Source organism: Amphibalanus amphitrite, unplaced genomic scaffold (assembly GCF_019059575.1).
Source record: "Amphibalanus amphitrite isolate SeventyFive unplaced genomic scaffold, NRLGWU_Aamphi_draft 000206F_arrow, whole genome shotgun sequence".
Classification (NCBI taxonomy): domain Eukaryota; kingdom Metazoa; phylum Arthropoda; class Thecostraca; order Balanomorpha; family Balanidae; genus Amphibalanus; species Amphibalanus amphitrite.
Genome location: NW_024881701.1, coordinates 392,574 through 418,498, shown reverse-complemented (window position 1 = coordinate 418,498; position 25,925 = coordinate 392,574). Strand labels below are relative to the sequence as shown.

General features: G+C 53.8%; 1 protein-coding gene across 1 annotated transcript in view; it reads left to right on the top strand.

Annotated features, from left to right (window-relative positions):
• Positions 1-25,925, top strand: part of LOC122385039 (atrophin-1-like) — a 49,233-nt gene that overhangs the window by 19,455 nt on the left and 3,853 nt on the right. Inside the window, exon 7 of the mRNA XM_043373001.1 lies at positions 24,719-25,882. Coding sequence (XP_043228936.1) covers positions 24,719-25,882 — 1,164 coding nt within the window. The remainder of the gene's footprint in view (positions 1-24,718; positions 25,883-25,925) is intronic.

The window sequence follows — 25,925 nt, the reverse complement described above, 5'->3', positions numbered from 1 at the left end:
CCCCCAACCAAAGAAAAATCTTTCCCACGGACAGACCCTGCTGGCACGCCTCCCTTTCCCATTCCTGGATATGTTCCTCCAGAAGGTCCCCTTCCCGGGTCCAGGTGCTGCCTCATAAACCTTGGTTTATGAGCTGGTGCCCTGGCCTGAGGCGGGGACTTAAATAGACGGCGATAGTGGCGATACGCCCACAGCCCAATATACGGCCCAGGGCGACACGCCCACAGAGGCGCGCCCAGAGCGTGCGGCGGGACCCGGCAGAGGCGCGCCCAGCGGCGCGTTCAATGCACAACAAATCGCTAGATAAATAATCTCACATCATTAAAATGCGAGTGAACTCCGACTGCCGAAGCTTAGAGCGGTCTGATGCAAACTAATACTACTGCCGGTGTCCAACAGCAGTGAACACTGGACACCCCCAACCACGCCACCGGAAGTCATGTCCCGTGTCAGCGGAATCACGCGGCTGACATCCTCGGCTGACACACCGAGTCCGGTGTTCGATTCGGGTGTAGGTATGTACAGCCCACCGCTAAAGTAATGTAGGGTTTTACCAATCTCAACGGTTGGCTTTGACTGGCGATTGTTCAATGCGGAGTGATCGAAAAGAAGATGTCAATAGCTAAAGTTGCAGCTGCAAGGGTGACGATACATATAAGCTGCATTCAAAGTTTCATTGTAGTCTGGCTAATCGTTCCTAAGCTTCAGAAGCAGAACATACCCATGACTGAAACCCCACATTACTTCTGCTGTGGACTGTACAAACCGAGATTGATGCGACGAGAGTCCCATCCGCCAGGTCCCGTATCCGATGATGGCCGACGTATACCCCACTCCCAGCTGTAAAACAGTATCCGATGAAGTCGACCTCCTAGCTGGTTGAAACCAGAAGCAAGCCGATATCGCCCGGGGCGTGGGCGAAGTTAGGCAGACGCCGCCATGTGCTGGCAGACGCCCGGGCCGTGGCTGGGGCGAGGTCCGTCTGCGCGAGCACGTTCACTGCCGGAGCATGTCGAAGGTGGCCCAATCCCAGCTGGTCGGCAAGCCATCTGTCGATGTGCGCAGCGCCCGAAAAACCTGCAAAAGGCCGCGCGACTGAGAGTCAGGGGCAGTGATGTGGATACCATTTCACGAAATCACTGGTTAACACGCGTCCGCCCCGCACCAGCGTCCGCGGCCAAATGACCACTTCTCGCATGGTCCTTTTTGCGCACTCGGGTCCTGCCGCGCGCCGCCGTCCCCACCAACGTTCAACATGCCCGCTGTCCGCGCCCATTTTCGACCTGTTAAGGCCTACAAATGTCTTCGACACTTCATTCGTCATTTATTTACCAGCATTCACATGGCGCACTGGCGATACGTTTGGAAGCGGAGGTGCTTGTGGAGGGGTGAGGTTAAATATCCCACATACAATTTGAGACATTAGCGGCGTGGTGCGCAATATTAAGGTGCTATTGAAATTGACATGAGTTCACTAAATCAATGGATACTTTTGATAGGCTGGATAATAACTAATAAGCACCAGCCGAAATCGATCGATGGTTAACTAATTGGTTGTTACTAGCACCTAATATTACTAACGTGATTATGTTACGTTTTTAACAGATGTACACTTGTGATATGTATTTAGAAAGGAGGAACAAAAGCAGAGTGCGGTGGTCGTGATTTCCGATTAATTACTAGAGAAAACACGGAATACCGATTTCAATAAACGTAGGATTTGAGGTCGTAATCGGTTTCTTGATGTAGTACATTATATACTTTAAGGTATTCTAGATGTGCCATGGGCTTGAACGAACGAAGTGATTACCGCCCACTAACGACCAGCACCGAAATCGATTCGAGCATCGAACCGATTTTTGTTTTCGATGTCCTCGCTGACCGATCGTTGTTTCCATACACTTTGGGCCGACCCACGAGGACGCCTAACAAAGATCAGAATGCTCTCAGTTCATTTATCATTGTCTTTACCATGGTTCAATTTATATTGCTGTACGATGTCAAAAACGTACAGAATGTAGCTGAATCGCTTATCAAAAAACCTGTGACTGACGCTGGTCAAAGTCATGAATCCGACTGTATACAGCGTCACCTGCCTTTGCGCGTGGTGGAACTGCGTCGGGTCAGGTTTGTCTGTATTCACACGTTTTTGCCGAATAACCCCAAACAAGTTCTCAAGAGGGTCCTGGTTGAGGCGGCGCGTGCACAGATATGTCATGTCTGCATCAGGTTCCGGAGAGCAAAAACTCCACATATTGTCTGCTGAAGGCCCCTCACCGAATCAATATTGGCATTGCCATCGCCTACAACCCACTGTCCGTGAGCCTTCTTTAGTAGCTCAATGTGATGCTGCTATTTTGAGTTCGTGGTCTTCGACAGACCTAGCCAGGGCGCGAAACGTGCTTCCTCCAGTGGTGAGGCTCAGCACGGTGTCGGGAGCATCCACGGCCATCTTCGAGTCTCGGGCGATGGAGTCTCCGGGGACGAGATGGCACGGCCCCGGGGAGTACCTCACTTCTCTTCTCTCGGTTTCCCTTCACCATCCACCTGTGCTCTTAGGTGAGCGACTTTGGCCTCTAACGCCTTGAGGCGTCTCCAAGTTTTCTGGCACTTGTTTTTCCCCATCTGAAAATGAAAGCATGTTTAACTTAACAAGCACCACCAAAAGGCTCCGACTGCCGAAGCTCGAAGCGGTCTGAGAACAATAGCTGCCCTGCCGCTGGAATCCTAGTAGACGCCACTGGTCGGGTTTTACCGGTATCATCATTTTAAATCCTGACTGGATGCGTACCTTGGCGAGCAGCCTACCCTGGCCGCCCATGGCAAATATAAGTCGGTGAGCCTCGTCTATTGCAGTCTGGGACAGCCGGAACTGCTCCGTGTCTATACCGTCGTTCACGTTGCTGCTGGCGGGCTGCGACAGGTCCAGGATTAGCTTTACCCTCCCGCCCCCTTGTCTGGGGCGCCCAACGCGTTGGTGACGAAGGCTGGCAAGTGCCTCGCAGTCACCTTTCAGATCATAAAATAGCATTTATTTACCAGCTTTTACTTGGCGTACTGGCGATGCGTTTGGAATCTGAGTTGCTTATTCAGGAGCTCCACGTCCCCAGCCGGCGGAGCTGGCTCGCCCCTGCGCTCGTTGTGCTGGACCCTTGTTCCCAGCGGCAGGAGTCGTGGACGACCAGATGGAACTCCTCCGAAAAAGCGTATTTTGATCAGCACAAAACTTGTTTTTGTGCCTAGTTTTGTTATGCATTGCTTGATGCTTTTATTACATATCCTTCCACACTTTCGTATGCTGTGCCATATCCGCCAAGCAAACATGTTATTAATATGTGACCGTGTCACATTTTATTCTCTGAGCATGAGCTCATGCAAGGGGCTCTCACACCTTTTCCGCTAAAGCCCCACAATACTCATTCAAGCTACGGCAAGCATGTGTTGTGTTGTCGCCCCCGCTTGCCAACAGCCGCTGCTGGGGTGATGTCCCGTCCTCCTAAACGCTTCCAAGGTATCCCCGTGGGAGCAGGTCACTTATCTTCCGGTAGCCTTCTGGGGTCAGTTGGACCCCGTCTGGGCGGTACCATGGGATGACGCGACCGTCCCTTTGCGTGCCGTCTCCAACGACACGCTGCCTCCGCAGCATGTGGGTTAGCCTGTGGCCGGGCTTGTACAGGCGGCATCGGCTGGGGAGAGCACGCATTAGGGACCTCTCGAACCAGTACGCCCTTGTGTCTTCCCACCGCCGCCCCCGGTCGCAGGCTCGTGGAAGGGGTCCGATCATGATCACGTCCTTCTCGGCCAGGACTTCGAGCACCTCCTTGATGGTGTCCATTGGGTCGGATACCCGTTCTCCGTCCTTCTTGTACATGTCGTTGCTGCCGAGCCATAACAGCACAGAGCCCATGGTCTGGCCCTCAGCCTCTGCGACATCCTTCCAGCGCGCAAGGTCTCTCTCTAGACGGTCCTACCGACCGCGCCAATGTTGTGTTGTCGCCCCCGCTTGCCAACAGTCCTCAAACTTGCACGCTCCTTTATTGGGTCCGTCTCCGGTCACCGCGTCCAACGCACTGCCCGCCTCCCGCTCCGCCGCGACCCAGCGCCGGCCGCGCAGGGCCACGCCCCTGACCTTCGGGGCCGCTCCACAAACCGGGGACGCCGCGGTTCCTACGCCCGCGGTCGGGCCTGCGCCACAAAGTCACCGCCCCGCTGCCATCTCTAAACTACGCCACACATGCATGTTCAGGCAACTTACCCGACCCCGGCTCGGCCTGGTTCACACCTTCATTGCCCTGATAACCGTTTGTTTCCGCATAAATTAGCATGAAATGTTGAAGACCTCGTTCGTACCTTACCTTCATATCACATGTGTTCCTTCTTTATTGCTCAAATATTTGATCAGTCATGAACAGTTCTGGCATCTGCATTGTCATTCGTAAAAAGTCGTAAAGCAAAATAACATAAAACACAATCTATGCGCAATATATATTGCCACCCGGCACAAACGGCACGTTTGAAAAGACATACAACTAGTACGTACATAAATTAGCATGAAATGTCAAACAGCCAAGGCTTCCCCTTGGCAATCTGGATGACATATTTCCTTTTGCTGTTATTATTTTTTTTAATGAGCGTAGTTTTGACAATAAGTAGCAGAGACGGTCTTGCTTTTCCCTGTTTATGCAATGATTAAATAATGTTAAAATCATTTCACTGTCATTACCTTACAACTAAAAAAGGGGGTGGGCCTTGCAGGGGGCGAGGGGGCGTCTCGCCGCATCCGCCCGAGGCCAATCGTCCGCGACCGTTGCGATCGGTTGAGTGGGCGCCCAGCTGCCCGGATCGCGCCGACAAGGAGAACACGGAGCGGCTGCAGGCGGCCGGCGTCGGCTCGCGCCGGTTCTACGGTGACTTGGCCGATGCCGGCGACTCGCGGTTCGCCGCCAGTCAGCAGATGCGGCCGCCGTCGTCGCTGTGCAAGTCCAGTGAGGGCGACAAGAGCCTGCAGCTGATCCCGATCCGGCCGCTCGACTCCGACATGGACGGCAAAGACCCTCTGTACATTGGCCTACCCAACAACGGGAACTCCTACTATCAGAACGCCACCCTGCAGTCGCTGCTGGGTCTGCGTCCGTTCCTCAGTGAGATGGTCTCCCTGATCTCGGGCCCGGGAGAGCAGCGGCCAGTGTCGCACGCCGCGCGTCGTCGCCAAACTGATGGTGCTGCGCAGCGGACGACCGACAACCCTGCGCGAGACAACTTTCAGTACCATACCGTCGAGAGCTACAGGTGCACTGTTGCGGACGTTTCTGGCTTTCTTGTGTGGACTGTATTTGTGTCGCGTCTCGCAGCATTCGGGTTGGCGGCCGGGGGAATTGTGAGAGGATGCAGGATTAATAGAGGCAGTGAACGAATATTGAAGAAGGGAAGTATCTAATCGGTAAATAAATAAACACGGTTGAATAATTTACGGATCAAGGTTCAACAGCGCCCGTCTCAGAGCGCATAAGGAGCGCACCTCGCGGCATGCATGTTGGGTTGTTCAACAGCGCCCGTCTCATAGCGCATAAGGAGCACACCTCGCGGCATGCATGTTGGGTCGTTCAACAGCGCCCGTCTCAGAGCGCATAAGGAGCACACCTCGCGGCCTGCATGGTATGTAGGATGACAGAGGATTGATAAGAATAGTGAGTAGACCCGGCCACCGTGAGAACTGTGAGCTGCGCGCCGCTCTCCTTTCCCACTCGCCCCTTCGGTTTCACTCACACCACCACCACTTAAACACAGTCTTCTAAATAGAAGAGTTCGCTATTGACCGAAGACGGCGAGATGGCAGCAGTACAGCACAGACACAGTAGTTAGAAAAGTTAGACGTGAGCGGCAGCAGAGCGCCGCCGTCCTCGTTTGAGAGCGAAGTGACCTCGTCGGCGACTAACAGTGAAGTGAGGGTGCGGACCCCTGGATTGGTTCAAGTACGTCGGTCAAAATGTCATTCGATACACAGGGGTCGTGAAATAGCACAAAAAAAGGCGGCAGGCACGCCGCGTCCCCTCACACACCCTTCCAGTTCCCCAGGTCCAGGGCCCCGCCGGCCCCATTCGGAACAGGTCACAGGTCAGCCGGGTCGCAGGGTCACAGGGGGACGCCAGTCCACCGTTCGCGGCGTCGATATGGCCCATTGTTTCTGTCTTAGAAAAAGCCATGCGCGGCGACAGGTGGCCGCTGGGCGGGCGGCGACCCGGCTCGGCGGCGGGACCGGCGGGGCGGGGTGACGGGCGGCGCGGCGGCGGCTTGTCTCGGCATCGGCGGCGCGATATTTGCCTAGTTTGTCGGCAACATGCAACAAGTGCCATGAAACGGTGCTGAAACGGCAAGAGAACATAAGCTGGTTTGTCAGCGTGCCGCACAGCCAGGGCACAGAGGCGCCCACGCTGGAGGATGCACTGCGGCTGTGCATGCGGCCTGATCGGCGCGAGCTGCTCTGTCCGCACTGCCACCATGACGAGTGCTGCGTCACCACCAAAATAAGCCAGCTGCCTAGGACGCTGATACTCCAGCTCAGCCGGTCCGCCTTCCTGGGGGAGAGGGGGGATCGAGAAAAATCCGCGCCAATGTCGGCATTCCAAAGTTCCTTTCGCTGAACGAGTATGTCGCGGACGACGTCACCCGGCCTCCCGAGTGGAAGTGTCCAAAGTCTTCCCCCTGCACCCTCCCCGACTTCGAGGAGTCTGAGGCGCCCAGCTCGGGTTCGTCGCCACCGTCCGCCGCCCTTGGACCGTCACCATTTCGGGTCTGCCACCTTTATGCTTTTCTCATCATATTGCTTCTTTTCACATAACACCGCAGGTGGCCGCCACTTCCTCTGCAACTACGTGACGTTTGGCGCGCCCCTGGCGGCGCATGATCGTCATGGCCCAGCCGACATATGGAATAAACCGGACCTGATTGTAACGGCCGGAAAGCGTGGAGAGGGCTCGATCCGCCTTGAAGGCCTGCGTATCTTCCCAGCACCTACCGGTATCGTGCCAGAGCCGAATGGTCGGCCCTGCGAGGGTCACTCGTCCGTGACTTGTGGCCTGACCATTGACCAAGGACGGTTATAACAGCATTCTCATCAAGGCCCTGCGGGGACACTCCGGGCCGCCCGTAAGTGTCGTTTCCACCCATCCAGATGAAAATCGCTCCTGGTTTAGATCCTCTTCTTTTTGTCTCCATCTCCCATTCCTTCAGATGTTCCTGGATGTATCGTGCCTCCCTTGGCCATGTAGTTCCGCTTTCTACAAGCTTTACAACACTGTCCATGCCAGGCGCAGACAGGTCCAGGTACTTTGCGATCGAGTCACCCAATATGAGATGACACTGGCTCACCGGAGCCGATAGTTCTGTAGCTGAAGGTGCTGCCGGTGCAGTAGTCTCCGCCTCCGCAAATGACTGGACATCTAGTAGTTCGTCCTGGATGGGTGGAAGCGCCGACTCTTGGATACACACCTGCAGGATTCAGAGAAAAAAAATCCTGTACGTATTTTACGTGTGCCACAATATGATTGTCTATGTAGACCAGGGGCGGGCAAACTTTTGGGAGCTCGGGCCGGGTGTTGCATTTGTGAGCAACTGGGGGGCCTGAGTGCTAAGCTCGCCAGAGTTTCGTTTGTCAATGACTAAAATGGATGCTATCTTGCTATGACGCGACTGACTAACGACGGGCAATGACTGTCTCATGACAGAGACAAATACCAATAGTTACACTTACAAACGAATGACTTTTGACCCATGACAACCGTACTAAAAATCAAATCTGCTTTTGTAAAATGCACAGACACACTAGGAATCATAGAAATAACGACTCACATTATTTAAGAAGTACCTCAAGAAGCTGGAGACGACAAGCTACCTTGATGTTTGTGTTTAGTTTCTTGGTTAATGCCGCAAAACTTTTCTCGATCGTAAGAAGACAAAATACTTTGTGATTCACATGCTATTTGTATTGACACGATACTCCACGTCAATCCTTTCATGCTGTCCCAGAAAGGTACCGGAATGCGTCCTTTGATCTCCGCACCCTCGTTTTTAGTGCGAAGGGTGGTGCTGCTTCCTGCCGTGAAGAAGCCCTTCGACATTCGGCGCCACAGATGTCGTCGAGCTCAGCCTGAGGATGCCATTCAGGTGACGATCAGACAGTCTGTATCGGAGGCGGGACTTCACGTATTTCATTTTGGAGAACAGCTGTTCGCAGCAGTACGTGCTACCGAACATGGCAGCGAGGCGTTGGACGTGCGATATGTAGTTGGGATATCCGCCAATGGGGATAATGACATCGCGGAAGAAGGGCAGAGGCGAAGAGGTTCGGAACTTTCCTCTGAGTTCATCACTGCTTTGGAGTTCCGACTCCATCTGCAGGGATACCGGCGCTTCGTCGACACTGAAGTCGAACGGTGCTGTCACCAGCTTGAAGTCGGTAGCGAGCTCCCGAACGCCAGCGAAGAGGTTCGTGAACTCCTGGCGCAGAGTGGCAAGAGCAGCGGCACATCCGTCGCGGTCGACATCTTCCGCAGCACAGGTGGCAAGGCGAGGGAAGTGGTCAAGCTGTCCTCGACCTACCTGAGCTTCCCACAGACGCAGCTTCACCTCGAAGGCAGTGACATGCGCATACATGTCGGGGAGCAGAAGATCCTTTCCTTGAACTTTTGTGTTCAGCGTGTTCAGGTGGGATGTGATGTCCGTGAGCAGTGCCAGGTCTACAGATCCTCACATTCTGGCTTAGATACTCGACACTCTTTCCTTCTAGATTCTTCCTTCTGCAGTTGGTGAGCTGAATCGCCAGCTGTCCACTCCAGTATTATTTACTCCATGGCCGGGGTGACCCGACGCTGCGCCGCTCCAAGCGTACCCCACCACTAGATGGATAGCCGGGGTGACCCGACGCTGCGCCTTTCCAAGCGTACCCCACCACTAGATGGATAGCTGGGGTGACCGGACGCTGCGCCCTTCCAAGCGTACCTCACCACTAGATGGAAACGTGTTTGCATTTGTATCACAAGTTACACATCGAGCATCTGTCTGTGCAGCTGCAGCGCCACTTTGGTGGCGGCTGTGGCGTCCTCTCCATCGCCAGCATGGCGTCCACCAGGTGCTGATAAAGCTCAGTCTGCATCAGACGCTGGTTCGTGGCTAGGAATACCAGCCACTGCGTCTCGAGGGCGGCACGGCAGTATTCCAAGGGGAGGCGGCCGGCCCGGAGCAGCAAGCTGTCGTCCGCGGAACGCGTTTGTCTGTAGACGGTGCACACCGTACTGCAGTGCGGTGAATCGCCGCGCGCGGGACGGCTGCTGGCGGAGGTCTGGGTGCCATCCGTCTGTTCGTAAGGGAAAAGGAGCACAAAGAGGAGAGACTCGTATGCCCGGTGGCTCACGTTGATGGTGGTGAGGTCATCGCCGTTGCTGGCGGCGTACCCCTTGGCTGGTCCACCAGCCAGCGACATAAGAGAAACGGTGAACCTGCTAAAATATTCGCAATTGTCATGTAATTGTCGTAAAGCCAAAATATTGAAATTAAGATGGTTGAACGACCTAGCACCGGGTTGCATAAAGTATAACAATATGCGGTACACAACGCAGATCCAACAATTTGTTGGTTATTTCCATAAATAATTGCCATTTCTGAACATAAATGCCGAAGCGTTGCGCAATACGCATGCAAATATCACAGATAATTATATACTTTAACATTTACGTTCAATTGCTATCGAATGTACTCACCGGTGGCGGGCCAGCATTTCCCAGAAGTCCTAAGGCCGGCGGCGGTGGCACCCGCGGGCCGGTGGTCCCCCCAATGGGGCTGGCTCCGTCAGGAGCTTTGCTGGGTCCCTTTACGGCGTACACATCGTTGGCATTAACCCGTGCCCGTTTTGTTCGCCGACGACGGTTTCGTGTAACTCCCACAGCATGAGTTTTGCATCGTGCTGTGGGGAAACTTGAATGAACTCCTTACTTGTGCTTCACCTGAGATCCGGGCGCCGAGCTACCTAGCGAGGCCGCTAGGAGGACGCTGGTCTCGTGTGTCGCAAGTTCCGCACTATTGTGAGCGGCGCTGAAGCGGTGGTACACTGAGCGTGAAGCTGAGACCGACGCCTTGACTCACCAGCGCCATTTCGGCGGTGGTGGCCGTCGCGCCGGACTCTCGGCTCTGAAACAAAATTGGTTCGGTGAGAAATGGAAGCATTACGTCATGAACTAAGCGTGAAGGATTCGGAAAAGTGTTGGCGTGTAAGAAAATTTACTTTGGGATGCGTACATCAACATGGACGCGGTTAAAGGTAAAAAGGGACGAGTCTAAAAAATCACGGCAGCTTTTTATCTTCTCGACGCCATGGTGAAAGTCTGGCCGGATATACGAGTGTGCCGGCAGACCAGCACACTCCATGCTTCTCAGCCGGTGCCAGACTAGCCTGTTTAGTGTCTATGTGACTCGTCACTGTGGGAACCCCTGGTAGCCACTTGGCTATGGCCAACAGTGGCGTTTCCGTCGACCCCACGAATCGCAGCACGTCTTCCGGAACACGAGGGCGTTGCAAGGCCATTCATCCCCATAAGTTAGCGATTCTTTCTTGCCACTCCCGCGTCGAGAAAGCATGCTGGTAGTCGCAGACGAGCCGTGACTTTGTGCGCCATTCCCCCGTGGTAGAAAGGCGAGGGCACATCGCGTATTTTTACAATCAGGCAGGCCTGTAGCAATCCGTTTCCGGGTACGAACAGAATGCTATCGATCGTGCAGTTGCCGGACTTGGTACTTGGTATTCACCTCACCGTATAACTGTTGCGCTTGTGGCTTTGGCCGTACCTTTCCGTGCACACTACTTTTCCTCGAACAATGGCGCGCTCAAACGAATCCACGTCCAAGGTTAGGCGCATTCCCATTCCAGCAGACAGCAGCTCCAGCTCCCTGTCTCTCAATCTAACCCGGCGATGCTGCAAACCAACCACTCCTTCGTCTGATCGGACGCCACAATCCGCTTCAGGGTATCATACATAGCTACTTCTTCGCCAGGTACCGTTCCTGGGTAGCGGGACCACTGACCCAGCGGCGAACCATGTGCACTGTGCGCCATGCTGTCGACGATCTGTTGTGGAACGTAAGTGGTATCATGAGTAAGCTTGATTTTTAGTAATTATGTATCTTTCAAACGGGAACGCTGAGCAAGATCGTCGTGGTTCTAGCCTTTGCACTGGGTTGAGAGTACCTAACTGATGCAACTGTAACTGAGGGAAGCAGTAGCTGATGGAAATTTCTTCGTGTAGTGAAGGAGAGAGGAAAGAGAAGAAATGAGAGAAGGTGAAAGTTGAAAAGTGAAGAAAATAATAGTTATCCGTTGCAGACAATATTGCATCGGATGTTGGTCGATGGTGATGTTATTTGCGGCTGAGCACTGCTCCTGGTCCGGCTGACTACCGTCCGTCATCAGGAAGAACGGGTGCGCGAAGTTTGGTGGGGCCAACACCGGCTCAAGATGAGGGCCTGCTTGAGGACCTCGAAGGCCCGGTGTTGCTCTTTCTCCCGTTTGGGTTTTTTATCAGCTCTGTTAGGGGGCCATCTCGTCGGCTGAAGTCGCGTACGAATTTCCGACAGCAGGAAGCCAGTAAAACTTTGTCTGAACCTTGGCAAAGTCGTAGTGCCTTATGCGCGTTCATCTGCTGATGACCTTTTTGATGAGCAGGGACAGATGAGTCTCCTCACCAGGGAAGAGTGTTGTGCCATGGATCACCTAGTAATGGATCGGCGTCACCCCCGCAATCCTATTGTTCTCTGCGACACCAGTGGCGCCCTGCCATCTAGCGGCAAGATAATCGTTAGCGAGTTTCAGCCGCGGCGGCGCCCGCCGCCGCCCCTACGGAATCAGCCTCGGCGCTCGGCCCAAGGCAGGCCAAACGGAAAATCTGCCAATGCATCTGTTCTCTCATGCTGCGAGGTGATTTTTTAAGTGATGAAACTCTTCTTTCCTTACTATTTACCTAAACGTATGTAGTCATTATTAAACAAGGAGTGCACAGGATACAGACACCCAATTATTTGCGCACAATACCTATTCACGACCCACGCTGCCGACCCGTGACAACGTGTTTCAGGCATTGAATCTTGGAGATAGAGACCAGATTTCAGTATTTTATTTCGTGGTAGCTGTAGAAGAGCGAACGGCAGCGAAAGGTTAGCATCGGCAAGCACGGGGCAGACACAAGCAATGGCAAATCACATGATCCATACAGCCAAAGAGTAGAGCACGGAATTGCCGATAGGCCACAATCACACAACAGCGCGACCCATGACACGAGCCCGGCAGTCACATGTTGACGTGTGTCACACTACCACAGCAGCACAACAGCACAGCAGCACAGCACCAGATAAATCAACATCTCAATCAGCCAACATCGCAATGGTAACACAATGGTAACATCAACCTAGTGACTGCGAACGGCTCACAACACCTTCAAAAGTTTTCGTTTCAAGCGATTCGAGCCCTTTCCCGCCTGCCCGATTACGGCAGCTCACGTCAGGTGCAGCTGCATCCGCACTAAGCGGGCGATCATGTGTGCCAGACGGTTCTTGGCACACAGAAGAGCGGCCATGGCCCTATACGCATGCGTGTCATATATACAAAGCAGAATCTTTTCGCTGACACCACGGTTGCCCAGCGCGCCACGGTGTGGCAGCGGGTACCGATCCGGCCAGGTCTTGGCGTTCAGTGCGCTGTAGTCGCCTGTGGCTTTCCACTCTCCTGGCGTCTTCTTGTGGAACATGTGCTGCGGCGAGCACCACACTACCCCCCCCCCCCCCCGCGGAGCACATTACTTATCGCAGACGGGACTCGGGCGGCACGCAAAAGCGGACCCGTCGACAGGCCCTGGTCCGCACAGGGACGGTGGGTGCCGAGTACGGTACCGGATATCTCGGCGGCTCTCGAACTGAGACCGGCACGGGATCACTCGGTCCACCCCTTGCTTAGGTTTCTGAAGGCATGTACTTTCGCCGACGGAGGTTTCTAGGTTAGCTGGGGTGTCGTTCCTGGTTGTGGACAAGGGGCTGTTTTACGCAGCATGACCGCGTTCGACTTTTTCATGTTCATCTAATGCATGTGTTGTAAACTAGTTGGGCCAATTGTTGCCTTTTCTGTCAATTCTTGGCCTGTGCTGGAAACATCTCGTTTACATGTCGTACTGTCGTTTTGTTCCGCATCTTGTCTTCTTTTAAGGTCCAAGCGATCAGTTTTCCCCTTTTGCCATAGGTCGTGATCAGCAACCGCAACGTATTTGGGGTTCGCTGTATTTTTATCTTTTGCTAGTTTATTCCTCTTATGTTTGTAGTCAAATTGGTAATTATGTGTGGTCCAAGTACCTGGAATTTGGAAAGCAGTACTTTACGTCGCGAGACATCCTGCTCCGTGCTTGCTGACTTCATGGTAATGTCATTTTGCTTTTCATGTGTCTTCGCTGGGGTTGTCTGATTGGCGCTGACATTGTGTTATGTTTCACAAGTGCGGCTTCATTATCCCACTGCGAATACTATTTTGATAATAGTGACCTCTTCTTTTTGTTTCTGGCAGAACACATTTGAAATGCTTAATACTAGTATTTCGCTCTGGCACTTATTCGAGCGCTGCTGATGCCAATGCTTTCCAATAATGCTTTCCAAGTTGTCCAATATTATATAGGCTGACGGTATATCCGCCCACGGGTGGAGAATGTTTGAAAAAGTTACCCCGGCCGGCGACCGAAAGTCAGAAAGACGATGATGCTCAAATATTTGTCAACGGTTATCAACAAACCCCTATTCTGTGGCATGGAATAATGGATGTCTGCCGTTTGTACGTTTTTAGGGAAAACTGCTGCACGCAGGTGCGGAAGATTTCGTAATTGTAACAACAATTTTGCAACACGCCTTAAAATTTCGGACGCATGTCACCTAGTGCTAGGTCAGGTCATCAGGTCAACTTTGCTGGATGATCGTGCCAAAAATGCCATCATGCCCTTTGCAAAGCTTATTCCGTGGAAGTTGCAACCTTCCCACACAAAACAAAATGTCAAATTTGACCGTTTTGACTTGAGCTCACACCTGATATATTATTCGCGACCGAGCCTTAAACGAGTAATCGGATGTTTTGTTTGCAGTGTTTAAGCTCCGTTATGTTCATGAACTGTGAGAAAAGTTGTCGGAGAACGCTAAAATCAGAGAAATTTGGCTTTAAATGATTTATGGTGATTTTATTATTGAGCTTGCCTAAAACATGACCAGATTTCTCTGATCACGTTTGTCGCTCTTTTAAACGTCGTTCCGCTTCTCGCCTCGTAGCCCAGTAGCCGAGTTAGAAGGAGCGTGAAAAGCCCACCTCTCGACTCAACGTGTTACGATAAGGCCACCACCCTGGCGCGGGTTAAGTTGGGGGAGCCTTGAGCCCCAGCAGCTCGTCCTTCTATCTCACTGATATTACCCTCGTCCTGTCTTGTGATGTTATTACAGTGCCATCTTACGATAACGGCCCTTAAATATGATTAACTTCTGTTTGATGAAACATGTCGGGCTCCGCGCGACTTAAAAACATAGAAGCTCCAAAATGAAAATAAAGTTAATTTTCAAGAACTTTTCAAGGTAGATAAGAATAATGAGAGACGCTTTTATAGATGGCAGTTTTTTTCGTATGGAGACAGCATTTAGGATTTACAAAAGTGGAAAAAGTTACCCCGGCCGCGCCGGGGTCGGCTGAAAGTTACCCCGGCCACGGCCGGGGTGGCCGGGGCAGGTTCTCCACCCATGTATCCGCCACTTGCACACAAGAATGCATAAGGCATTCTCGACCACTCGGCGAGCCCTGCTGACGCGATAATGGTAGATCTGGCACTGAAGTGCCGCATCAGCAGTGGCGCCCTCAGTGCGCCTGCCCGGGTATGGACGCATGATGGCTTCGGTCAAGGGGAACGCCTCATCTGCCACAAAACAGAAAGGCAGCTCCCCTCGCCGGCCACAGGGATGTTGAGTTCACCGCCCGCAGCCGCTGGCCGAGGCCACCACGGTTAAACATCGTGTTGTCGACTGTCGTGCTCACGTCCACTCGCCCCCACGTGTACATACGAAAAGCAGTAGTCAGCATCTGCTACGGCCATCAGCAACAGGCTGAACGTCCCCTTGTAGTTGTAGAAGCGAGATCTTGTGGTTTCTGGATTGTTATATGTTTCTGGTCGATCGCCCCTGAAAGCAGGACCGACAAAAATTACTGGACTTGAAAAAGCTTTTGGTGGTTCAACGGTCAGTGTGACATGGCCAGTTTTTTTATTACATTTTTGTTAGTTCCGGGAATTCCAACCCAGAACAGGTAGTGTCAATTGTTACCACTACCTAAGCATAGGTTGTTAATCGTGTTTACCGATTTCTTCCTTTGTCTTTTGACAATTTGTATCAGTTTTCTACGAAGATGCTCTAGATCGCGCCGAAGGGTGCAGAGGCTCATCGCACCGACCCGAGTGAGCGTGATGGCCGGTGGGCCGCGAGGCTTAATGCACATTTCGCTACGGTGGGGGCGCGAGTGGCGGATGCGTTGGAGCAGACTCGGAATGGGGCGGACCGACTGCCCCCGCGCCCCACTCGCGTGGTGAGCGGTGCGTTCAAGGTGCGACCGGTGACTCTACCCGAACTGTCTGCGGCGCTCCAGCGAATGTCGACCTCAAGGGCGAGCGGGGAAGATGGGATAACAATTGGCATGCTGCGCATGACTTTTGAAGTGATTGGGCCGCATTTGCTCAATGTCGTAAATTCCTCCATCGTGTCGGGCGCGGTGCCGTCGGTATGGAAAAACGCACTAGTTGTCCCCATACATAAGGGTGGTAGCACAGAAGACCCTAGTAATTACCGACCCGTGTCCATTTTGCCTACCGTGGAAAAGCTCGTAGAAAGTGTTATTTGTATTCAACTAACTACTTACCTGACGTCCCATAATATTCTGTGCGACGAGCAGCATGGCTTCCGGCCGGGCAGATCCACGGAGTCGGCGATGCTGGACGCTGTTGGCTATTTAATTGGCGGGATGGACCGTGGACTCATTGGCTGCCTTACCACAGCCGATACATCTAAAGCGTTTGACAGCGTTCAGCATCCCCGGCTCCTGGAGAAGCTCGGTTGGTATGGGATTGATACCCACTGGTTTGATAACTGGCTCAGTGGGCGCAGACAGGCAGTGAGAGGTGGAGAGGGGGACATGCAACCCATAACGCATGGCGTAATCCAGGGGTCTCTGATCGCCGATCGGCCCAGTACTATTTTTAATTTTTACAAATGATTTAGTGTCATACCTGGAAATGGAGGGCTCCAAAATGGTGATGTATGCGGATGATGTGCAGCTTTTACATCAGAGTAAGCCCAGTGACCTGTCGGGACTCAAAGTGAGCGTCGAACGCACCGTAGCCACCGTGCACAGCTGGTTTAGTGAAAACAGTTTAAAAATTAACCCTAACAAAACCGACCTCGTACTAATTAAGTCAAGTAGGCGGCAGTCATCCTCCGAGTTTTCTGTGCAATTCGGTGATGTTTCGATTAGACCTTCCCCGGCGGTGAAAGTGTTGGGGATGGTTGTTGACGGAGGATTAACGTTTGAGAAGCATATTTCTAGTATACAGGGTGGCGCCGGTAAATAACCACAAATATCAAACCTGTGTTATGAGGAAACTGTTTTGTGCAGAGCAATAATTTTTTTGCATTCATGTTCCATGCTTTATGTAAATTGTTGTCCATAGCAAAAGGGAACGTTGCAGCTGAAGATGATAACGGAAGAAATGAAAAGACACGCGGTCATTGTGGCGCTTCACGCCGGCAGCGAGACTCCCGAGGTCGCCAACTTCCTCAAGGTCGACAGAAGCCATGATTATAAAGTCGAGCGGAGCTTGGATGAGTCTGTGGGCGACGTCCCGTCTGTGGCAAAGCGGAAGAAACATCCCCGACGATCTGATGCCGTCGGAGACGACGATTTCATTGCCAAAGTCGAGCACATCGTCGACGATGACACGACGTCGACGTCACCGTCGATGACGGTGACGTCGTGAAACCCTAGATCGACCGAGTGGCTGAGGAAGGCCCTATGTGTTCCAACAAGACGCTGTAACCGCCCACAAGGCTAGGGTGACGAAGGAGTGGATGAGCGGCAACGTGTACAGTCACATCACGCCCGAGTTCTGGCCGCCAAACTTCCCGGACCTGAACCCGCTCGACTAAAACGTGTAGGGCGTAGTCGAGAGGGACACTAACAAACACCCACACAACAATATTGACTCTCTGAAGTCAGCCATCAAGCAGATGATGGTCAAGATGGACAAGACCATGCTGACCAAGGCCTGAGCCCGGTTCAGGCCTCGCATCGAGGCCGTCATCGACGCGGAGGGGGATTCATCGAGTGAAGTGTGCTCGACAGGTCGCCATCAGTCACCCCAGTTCCAAGCTTCCATCCAATGTACTGACTTTTGCCAAAAAATTAATGTTTTGTGTGGAGCACATATTGTCTTCATTTATCGGCGCCACCCTGTAGTTAGACGGTGTTATGCCACTCTTGGTGGACTATCAAAAATGGCTGGCAAATTGCCAGAACCTGTGAAGAAAATGATTGTTGAATCACTTATTTTTCCGCATCTCAGTTATTGCTCTTCTGTGTGGGCCGGCTGCAATGCTACCCAACGGCATCGCTTACAAAAAGTGTTGAACCATTGTGCACAGGTGGTGAAGGGGGCAAAACGGCGAGACCATGTCACGCCGTTATTAGCTGAGCTAAAATGGACGTCACTTGACAACCTTGTAGCCGAGCGCGACGTTTCCCAGATGCACTATTTGCTAAATAACGAACAGGCGCCCGGCAGCCTGACCGCGTGCATTGTACACCGCAGTGATGTAGCCACTAGGGACAACAGAGCCTCTCTGGCTGGTCTTCTGCAGATTCCCAGGGCGCGCAGTGAGCATGCACGAAGGTCCTTCTTTTATCGTTCGCCCGCTCTGTGGAACCGAGCGCCGGCTGAAGTGAGAGAGGCGCGCTCTGCGACGGCGTGTCGCAGAAGGGCGAGGAAATGGTTCGCCATGTCCTCGCCATAGCAGATAGCCGAGTAGGACACCGGACATCGGATTTTACCAATCTTTTAGTGTGTCTTTGTCTTTTTATCGCATGTTTACATCTTAACCTGTATTGTGTGTATGTAATATTTGACTCTTGTTCTGAAAAGCCATGATGAATGTGGATGAACATATGAATACATGATGATGATGATGAGAGTTCCCTGGCGTGAAAGTTCTCACAGAACTGAACACATCTTTAAATTTGCGTAGAGTTCGTCTGTGGATTGGCAAGATGGCTTAACCACCGTACCACCTGCCTACACCCAGCGTCGGTGCTGGAAACTACGAGGAGAATGATGATCATAATTTGTGTAGTATTCATGACGTTTTATGGTGACATGACCAGTTAACTTTGGTCTTCAGGGCTTCTAACAATGAAATTGCCCTCGGCGGACAGGTGGACGCCGTCCGGGGCGTACCAATGGGCGCACCCATCGACGCACGAGTGGCGCCCCGCCCACATCCTGGTGAGCTGGCGTCCCAGCGGCACGAAGTACACCTCCTTCGGAAGCTGATGCAGGAGGCGGCGCTCTAGGTGGAACGCAGAGGTGTGCTCCCACCGTGCTCCATTCACCTCACCGCTCAGGCGGGCGAGCGGCCCCAGGACGAACACCCTCTCCGCGATGCCCAGCAGCGTCTTGGTGATGTCCTGCGCGAGCTCGGCCAGCGTGGCCAGCTTGCCCTCCGAGTAACTGGCCAGCCCGGAGAACTTGTTGTAGACGACGTTGCCCGTCATCCATATTACGGCGGCGCCCCGACGACGTCCCGCGGCCGAGGCCTCCCGGTCCCACGCTTCGACGTGGTCCTGAGGGTGCTGGTGTAGAGAGACCCAGGAGTCCCCGCCACTTGCTCGGCTCAGGAAGTCGTCCTTCCTCAGGCGGCTCCTGAGCATGCTGTCCCGGGCGACTGAGTCACCCAGGAGGAGGTGAAGCGGGGGCAGCTGCGCCTCCAGCCATGAGTTGGCAGCGGGGTCCGTTATCGTCAGAACGTTCATGATCTGCAAAAGAGAGGTATGGGTGAAAAACAGAGCTATGCTAGCGGATGGCAAAAGGTTCGCATGGGGGCCGACAGACTCTCCACACCATGGGCGAACAAGCCCCATGAGAACCTTGGGTGTTTCTTTGGTGAAGTTTACAGCAGTAGGCAGAAGGCTAACAAAGCTCAATTCAAGTCATGGCTGATGATTCAGTTGTAGTTTGAGACTACTCGAGACTCGAGTGCACAGCTAGACGAGTCTACGGTTCATTTGATGTCACTGCCTCCAAATGGAAGAGTTTACTCAGAATTCTGCGTGTTTTCGTGCCCCTCATCTCTACATGAGCAGCTCTGATCTCCCCGTCTGAACCGGCAATCAGCCCAGTCACTCGTGCTATCGGCCAACGCCCCCGAGGACCCTCTGCCGTTGTGGGCAGAAGTTTTGATGCTTGGGCCCTCCCTTACCTCCTTCTTTTAAGGGCACTTTATCTCGACCACTCGGTCTGTGCATAAACCATCTGGTGATCCTGTCAAAAATGAATTTTCCCTGCTGATGTGAAGTCCACTTCGAACTACCTGCCTTCCTGTGAGCTCCTCATACTTCTGCAAGGCTGCATCTTCATTTGCCTGGCCCCACTGGACAGCTGGTATGTGGTTCAGACTTCCTTCGCTGAACATGCTTTCAGAACATGCCTTCTTGTTTTTCAATACATGGCATGCACGATATGCATGGGAGGCAGTTAAACGTAGCTGATGTTCTACTTTCCAGAGCGCTGATTTTGGCTGCCCCTCTGGTTTGGGCCTCTACGAGTATGTTGTGCGCTTTTTCATCAGACACACTGGTGTGATTTTCTATCCATGTGTCAATGAGGGGCTTTTCTAAGTTATCATGATGATGATTTAGAGCAGTCATATCAGCATGCCCTCCACCTATTTCTGACATAACAATTACGGGATGATTTTCCGTATAACACAAGTCAGGCGCTTGCAGAGGCCCTTGCACTTACCAGACTGATTTAAATGAAGCATGGAGCCTGTGAGGCTTCCTAGCTCTTCCAAGTTCCAGAGTCTCACTGCGTCAGACATTATGCAGCGCTGATGGCTGTAGCTGGAGGTCAACGTGCGCTCACTTGCTTCATATGATGTCCGTGTTAGCTGCTGACTCTGAGATTGCCACCAAACTGTCTACCACGGAGTGTTGTAGCATGCTTTGCCGTGGTGTATTTTTCGTCATCCTTCCAACGGGCCGGTATACCCATTTACAGGAAGGCTCCTGCTCCTCCAACCTACATACCCCTCCCCCTGGGCTACGGCTAATGTGGGAGCCCACCTCACTCCTGGTGACACAGCTGGGGACGACGCCCGCGGAACGGGCGGCACCGGGGATCGTGTCGTAGGGCGCTGTGTAGAACGGACGGTCTGTGTCAATCTATCCCGTGAGCCGTGAGCCGTACGACGGCCGACAGAGCCTCAGTTAGCTGTGGCCGATGCGACCTAGTCAGGTCTTTCGTGTGAATCTCCGTATTCTTCCCTCGCCTCAGAGTAGCCGCTCTTCTCCAAATGCCCGAGCCGTTTTCTATGTGTATTTGTCTTGCAGCGAACAGCAGAGTCGAAAACGAATTGACAATGTCGCCGAAAACCGCGGTCATATGCTGGCCGTCCCTAGTACTACCAATATGCCCGCAGGCGCGGCGAGAAACAAGCTTAACGTATGCGTCACCGTCCGGCTGCCGGGAGAGCCCCTACCGCGACCTTTGTTCACAGTCATGACATCACGACAATGGGTTCCTAAACGTACGGGCAGCGGCCGCCTCAGGGGTGCCGCCGTGACCTTTGCACGACAGGTTCTATAGCGTATGGCACAGCGGTTACTAGGAAGGCTGATTCCAGCGGCAAGCCGGTTTACAAATAACAAACAAACTTGACGCAAAATTGACAACAGATAACAGATTGATTAATAAAGCAGTGGCAATAAAAATGAAAATGACAACATGAAATGACAAATTGCATTAGATGATCCCTACAATCGAACCCGGAACCTCCCGCACCGCGGGCTGACGCCTTAACAACTGCGCCACCAGGGCCACCATTGTAGAAATGTCACCGTTCAATGACAACACTATTACACCATTCATCCAGGGAAGCGTTTATCGTTCTTGCCCAGACACAATGTTGCTGACCCTGCTTGTGTTCTCGCAACATGAAAGTGCCTGTTTACGAGCGTTCGTCCTCACGCGACAGATCATGTTCCGGCCCTTTACCACTCAATATTGTCCCGGCCTGGCTGCTCACTGGCCTCACGTCGGGCCATGGCGTTGCCCTCTGCGATTGGCGCCCGTAGAGTAGCGACCAAAACCCACCAGATCCAATACGCGCACGGACTAGGGACTGCTATTCGGCGTTTTTCTTCAGTCTTACCATTTCTACCCGCTAATGCGTTGCACACGCACAGTTTCACTCGCTGTGGACTCTGTCGTTTACTCGCTGGCATCACTTGCTTGCTGTGACCACGTTGGGTCACCGAGTGGCTTGCAAGTGAGTTGCACGGTTTCACTGGCTGTGAAGAGCTACCGAGTCGCTGGCACCATAGCTTCTCACTGTGATTCAATTGTATAAATGATAATGTGAATTTACCACGAGCCCAGCTTCCCCAAAACAGAGAAGCTGCGCAGAACCAACACGCTTGGTACGAACTCAGCTTGGCAGATATAAACTCTTACGGCGTCGAACACTCTTGCGAACGACATATTACCAAGGCTATCACTGCGACAGGTTGTCCATCTTCTGGTCTTCATTACGACGCGGCCGGCCCTTGCCCTCGTGCAGCGCGCAGAACGTCGCGTCCATCTCCCGAGAGACGCCGAGCCTCTGACGGGAGGGCACAGTCAGGCCGCCACGACTCGCAGGAGTGACCTAGCGTGCGTCGCTGGGAACATCTTCTTCATCGGCGTTAGTGGTGCGCACACCGAAGGACGGGTCGCTGCGCGCACACTTGGCGGCCAGGAAACCCGCTGCATATGCGACGCCGTAGCTCTCAGTCTGGACAGTCGGATCCTCCGTTGGCTCGCCGTCGGGGGCCAGCTGACACTCCTGCATCACCTCCACGGGGATATCCTCGGCAGAGACTAGCTCCGACTCCAGCTCCTCCGTCTCCTCCCCTGGCTCTGCCTCCTCGCCTCCTGTCGGCTCGCAGACGCGAGCGGCCAGTGCAGAACTAATGCTGTCGGCTTCCTCAGCGGGTTGTAGCTGGCTGGTGGCCCGCAGGAAGGTCGCTGGAGCGGCGCACTCTGGCTGGACGGCTGTATCGCGTGCAGCGGCGGGTTGTGCGCAGATCAGGAGTAGCCGGATCCGCTGCAGGAATTCGACAGGTGACGGGCTTAGGTTGCTCCCGAAATGCGCCCGAACGGTGCTAAAGAAGGATTCCAGAGCATCCTGGTTTAGGCGCGCCGTCAGCAGGAACGAGAAACCCGCCACCTGACGTAACTCCTCAAACAGCGCCAGCGTCGACCGCAGGGAGACGATAAGCCTCTTCTGGCAGGGCAGGAGTCCGCTGCTGCTGCTGCTGCCGAACCTGGCCGTCGCCATCAGCTGGCGTAGCCGCTTTAGCGCCGCCCTCTGCCGCTCGCAGTGCTCGGTGGCACCCAGACCACATCGCAGCGGTTTCTACCTTGGAGCCCTGGCAGTTTTCCTTTCAAAGCAACAGACACCAGGAAGAGGTCCTCTGCAGATTACGCATAGGCCATACGTATGCGACGCATGGTCATCTCCTCCTTGGAGATGAACAGTCCACATGCAGTCAGTGTGCCGTGCCTCTTATTGTCGCTCACATTCTCTTATCTTGTCCATATCCCGAACCCAACCGGACACGCTACTTCGGCTCCGGGTACCACTATCCGCCACCTACTGGGTGACGACTCACCCTGGGTTTTATCCGGCAACATCTTTTCTTTTATCCGTTTGATTCCAAGCTCGACCTTCCAAGCGATTTGCTCGACCTGACTCCAGCCAATCTAGTCCTCTGTAGTCTTTACGTCTAGTCAGTTGTATAGTACAACACGTTTGCGTTGTTCTATCCCACCTTATCCTTTTTTCTAGTCTTAGGCTTTCGCCCCTGTATGTAGTTGGATCTCTTTTTTGTCACACTTGTTTTACGATGTAGTTAGACGTTATGGGCGCAAAATGACCTTAGTAGTCGGCGCGCCCCAAAGCCCCAATAAACAACAACTTGGTACCTACGAACTCAGCTTGGCAGATATCAACTCTTACGGCGCTCAACAGTCTCACAAACGGCATATTACCAAGGCTATCGCCACGAGGGATATTGATTATCACCAATACTATATGTATAGTAGGGAGGTGCTGCCCGCGAAACGTGCAACGTGGGTATTTTCCAACATAGTGGCACGAACTTGTAACGCCATTGCTAGTGGTCTGCAAATCGTGGCCTATCGGTGTGTTTTTACATACCTTGATCGCTCCGACACAGTGAAGGTCGCGCGCAATGACGCGTCCAGGGAGGGCTGTTGGGCAGGATCCTCTCATTCGGGACCTAATCTGGCGCTCTTACGCTTTGTCTTCTGACCACATGTCCTTATAGTTTTGCAGATGTGCTGTTTGGTATTCATGCTGGCAATTGTATTTATATGCCCACGCATTGCCATATTTATAGTCGAGTGCATGACTATTCAATGTGTTAATTCGTCTGCTTTACCTATATTTGATAGGTAATTTGTGCTAATCACAAAAGATGGCGTAAGTTTCAAGTTATAAGCACTATGCTGATCAGGTGTTTTGAGCCTGAATTATTCATAATTATTTGCTGAGTTTGTGTACATTAACCATTTCTCACACATGTTGTTCACCACTCTCTGTTGATATTGTGTCGCCAATCGCCATCCACCATTTTTCTATCGTGCATACCATTTGGTAGTGACATCCTTAGCTCACTAAATACGCAAGGAACTGACGTGACTGTGCTCCTGCCTTCCTCTACACTTGCGTTTTGGGACGCCACTGCCCTTCAGAGCACGCGAAGTAAAAGCCGTAACACTCAATCAATCTCACTAGGAAATTCTGCTCTGAGGGTATACTGTACAGTGTAGATGCAATGAGCGAAAGACGCACTTATCTGACACTTGTGGATAAGTGCAGCTCATTTTTGGTATTTCCATTGAAGCTCCTTGCACCACTGATCGTAAAGATGACGTATCTCTCGAGAGTATCAAGGAATCGGAGGTTCAATTTTGTGATTTCATTCACATACTGATACATATACATACTGATGAAGCACAATGCAGTATGATCACTGTTTTTGTAGTGTGACTCCTTATCAAAGAATAAGTTTAAGCGTCGTTTGGCCACAGATGATTATTTCTAGGTTGTGCCAGATAACACAAATCCCAACACCGGCACTGAAGCCACTAAAGTGGGCGCAAAATGACCATATTAATAGGCGCTTCCAATAGACAAATATATCGGCGCCAAATCCTCCAGAATTACGTAAATCCACATTCACTTCAGCACCCGGTCCTCTTCTATAAGCTCTGTTCACCCACGGGCCTTCTTTTCTGATTGGTTGTCGGGCTCTGACGTCACATTGTCCATTTTCGCACAGATTCGTCGCAGCGACGCGAGTCTGCGGGCTCGGCCGGCCGCGGCCGCGGTGCTCGTGGAAAACGTAACTCGAGCGGTGGTAGGGGGCGCGGCCGGAACAACCAGCGTGGTCGCGGAGACGGCCGGCGCGATGGTGACGGCTCGCGTGGTCGAGGCGGTTTCCGCGGCGGTCGGGGACAGGCGCCGTTCCGCGGCGGTCAGCCCGGCCTGCTGGGACCGGGCGGGCGGGGTGGGCCCGGCGGACCCGGCGGACCCTGCGGGCCCGGCTGGGGAGGGCCCATGCCTCCGCGCATGTCGGGCCCGCTGCTGCCGCACCCGAGCAGTCACTGGGCTCCGGACGGGCGACCCGGCCCCCCGCGGCCCGGCGAGGGCTGGGGTGCGCCGGGCGGGCCGCGCCAGCCGTGTCGGCCGCCGCCGGGCCGCTCGGGCCTGCTGCCGGACCCGGGGCCGCGCTGGGGGGACGGCCCCGGCGGCCCGCCGCCGCCAGACGCGTTCCGTCCGCCGGCGCCGCAGCGCTGGCAGGAGCCGGCTGCCAACGGCGGCCCGCCGCGCGACTGGGAGCCGCAGCGACCTCTCTGGGAGAGCCCCGAGCGCCCGCCGGCGGGCCGCGGCCAGCCCGGACAGGAGCTGCAGTGGTCGCCGCCGTCGCCGGCCCGGCCGCACGTCAGGGACAGGATCGGCGTGCCGGCTGGTCCCGACGGACCGCGTGCTTATGGCGGTCCCGGTGGTTCAGATGGACCGAGAGGCTACGGCGCCCCCGGCGGTTCCGATAGACCGCGTGGTCCGAACGGTCCTGGTGGGCCGTCTTGGTCCGGTCCTAACCACCAGCAGCAGCCGCAGGATAACAGGCCGGACCTGTGGCCGGATCCGAGTCTGTCTCGCGGTAACAGCGGCGGCGACCGCCAGGGCTGGTCGGGCTCCGCAGGCTGCCGAGGAGGCAGAGACCTCCGAGATACGCTGCGCGACTCGCGGGACGGGCTCGGGGGTCGCCGCTCCCCCGTACGCAGCTCGTGGGACGGGTCCCGTAACGCTCCGGACCGTCCCGAACCCCAGCCGCAGCAGCCGCAGCAGCAGCAACAACAGCCGCCGCAGCAACAGCAGCAGCAGCCGTCGCGCACTATATACGTGAACCGCAACTTCCGGGGCACGGTGCCCGTGGCGGCAGGTGAGCGACGCGTCCGTGGACATTAGTCCGTCTGTATTGATAA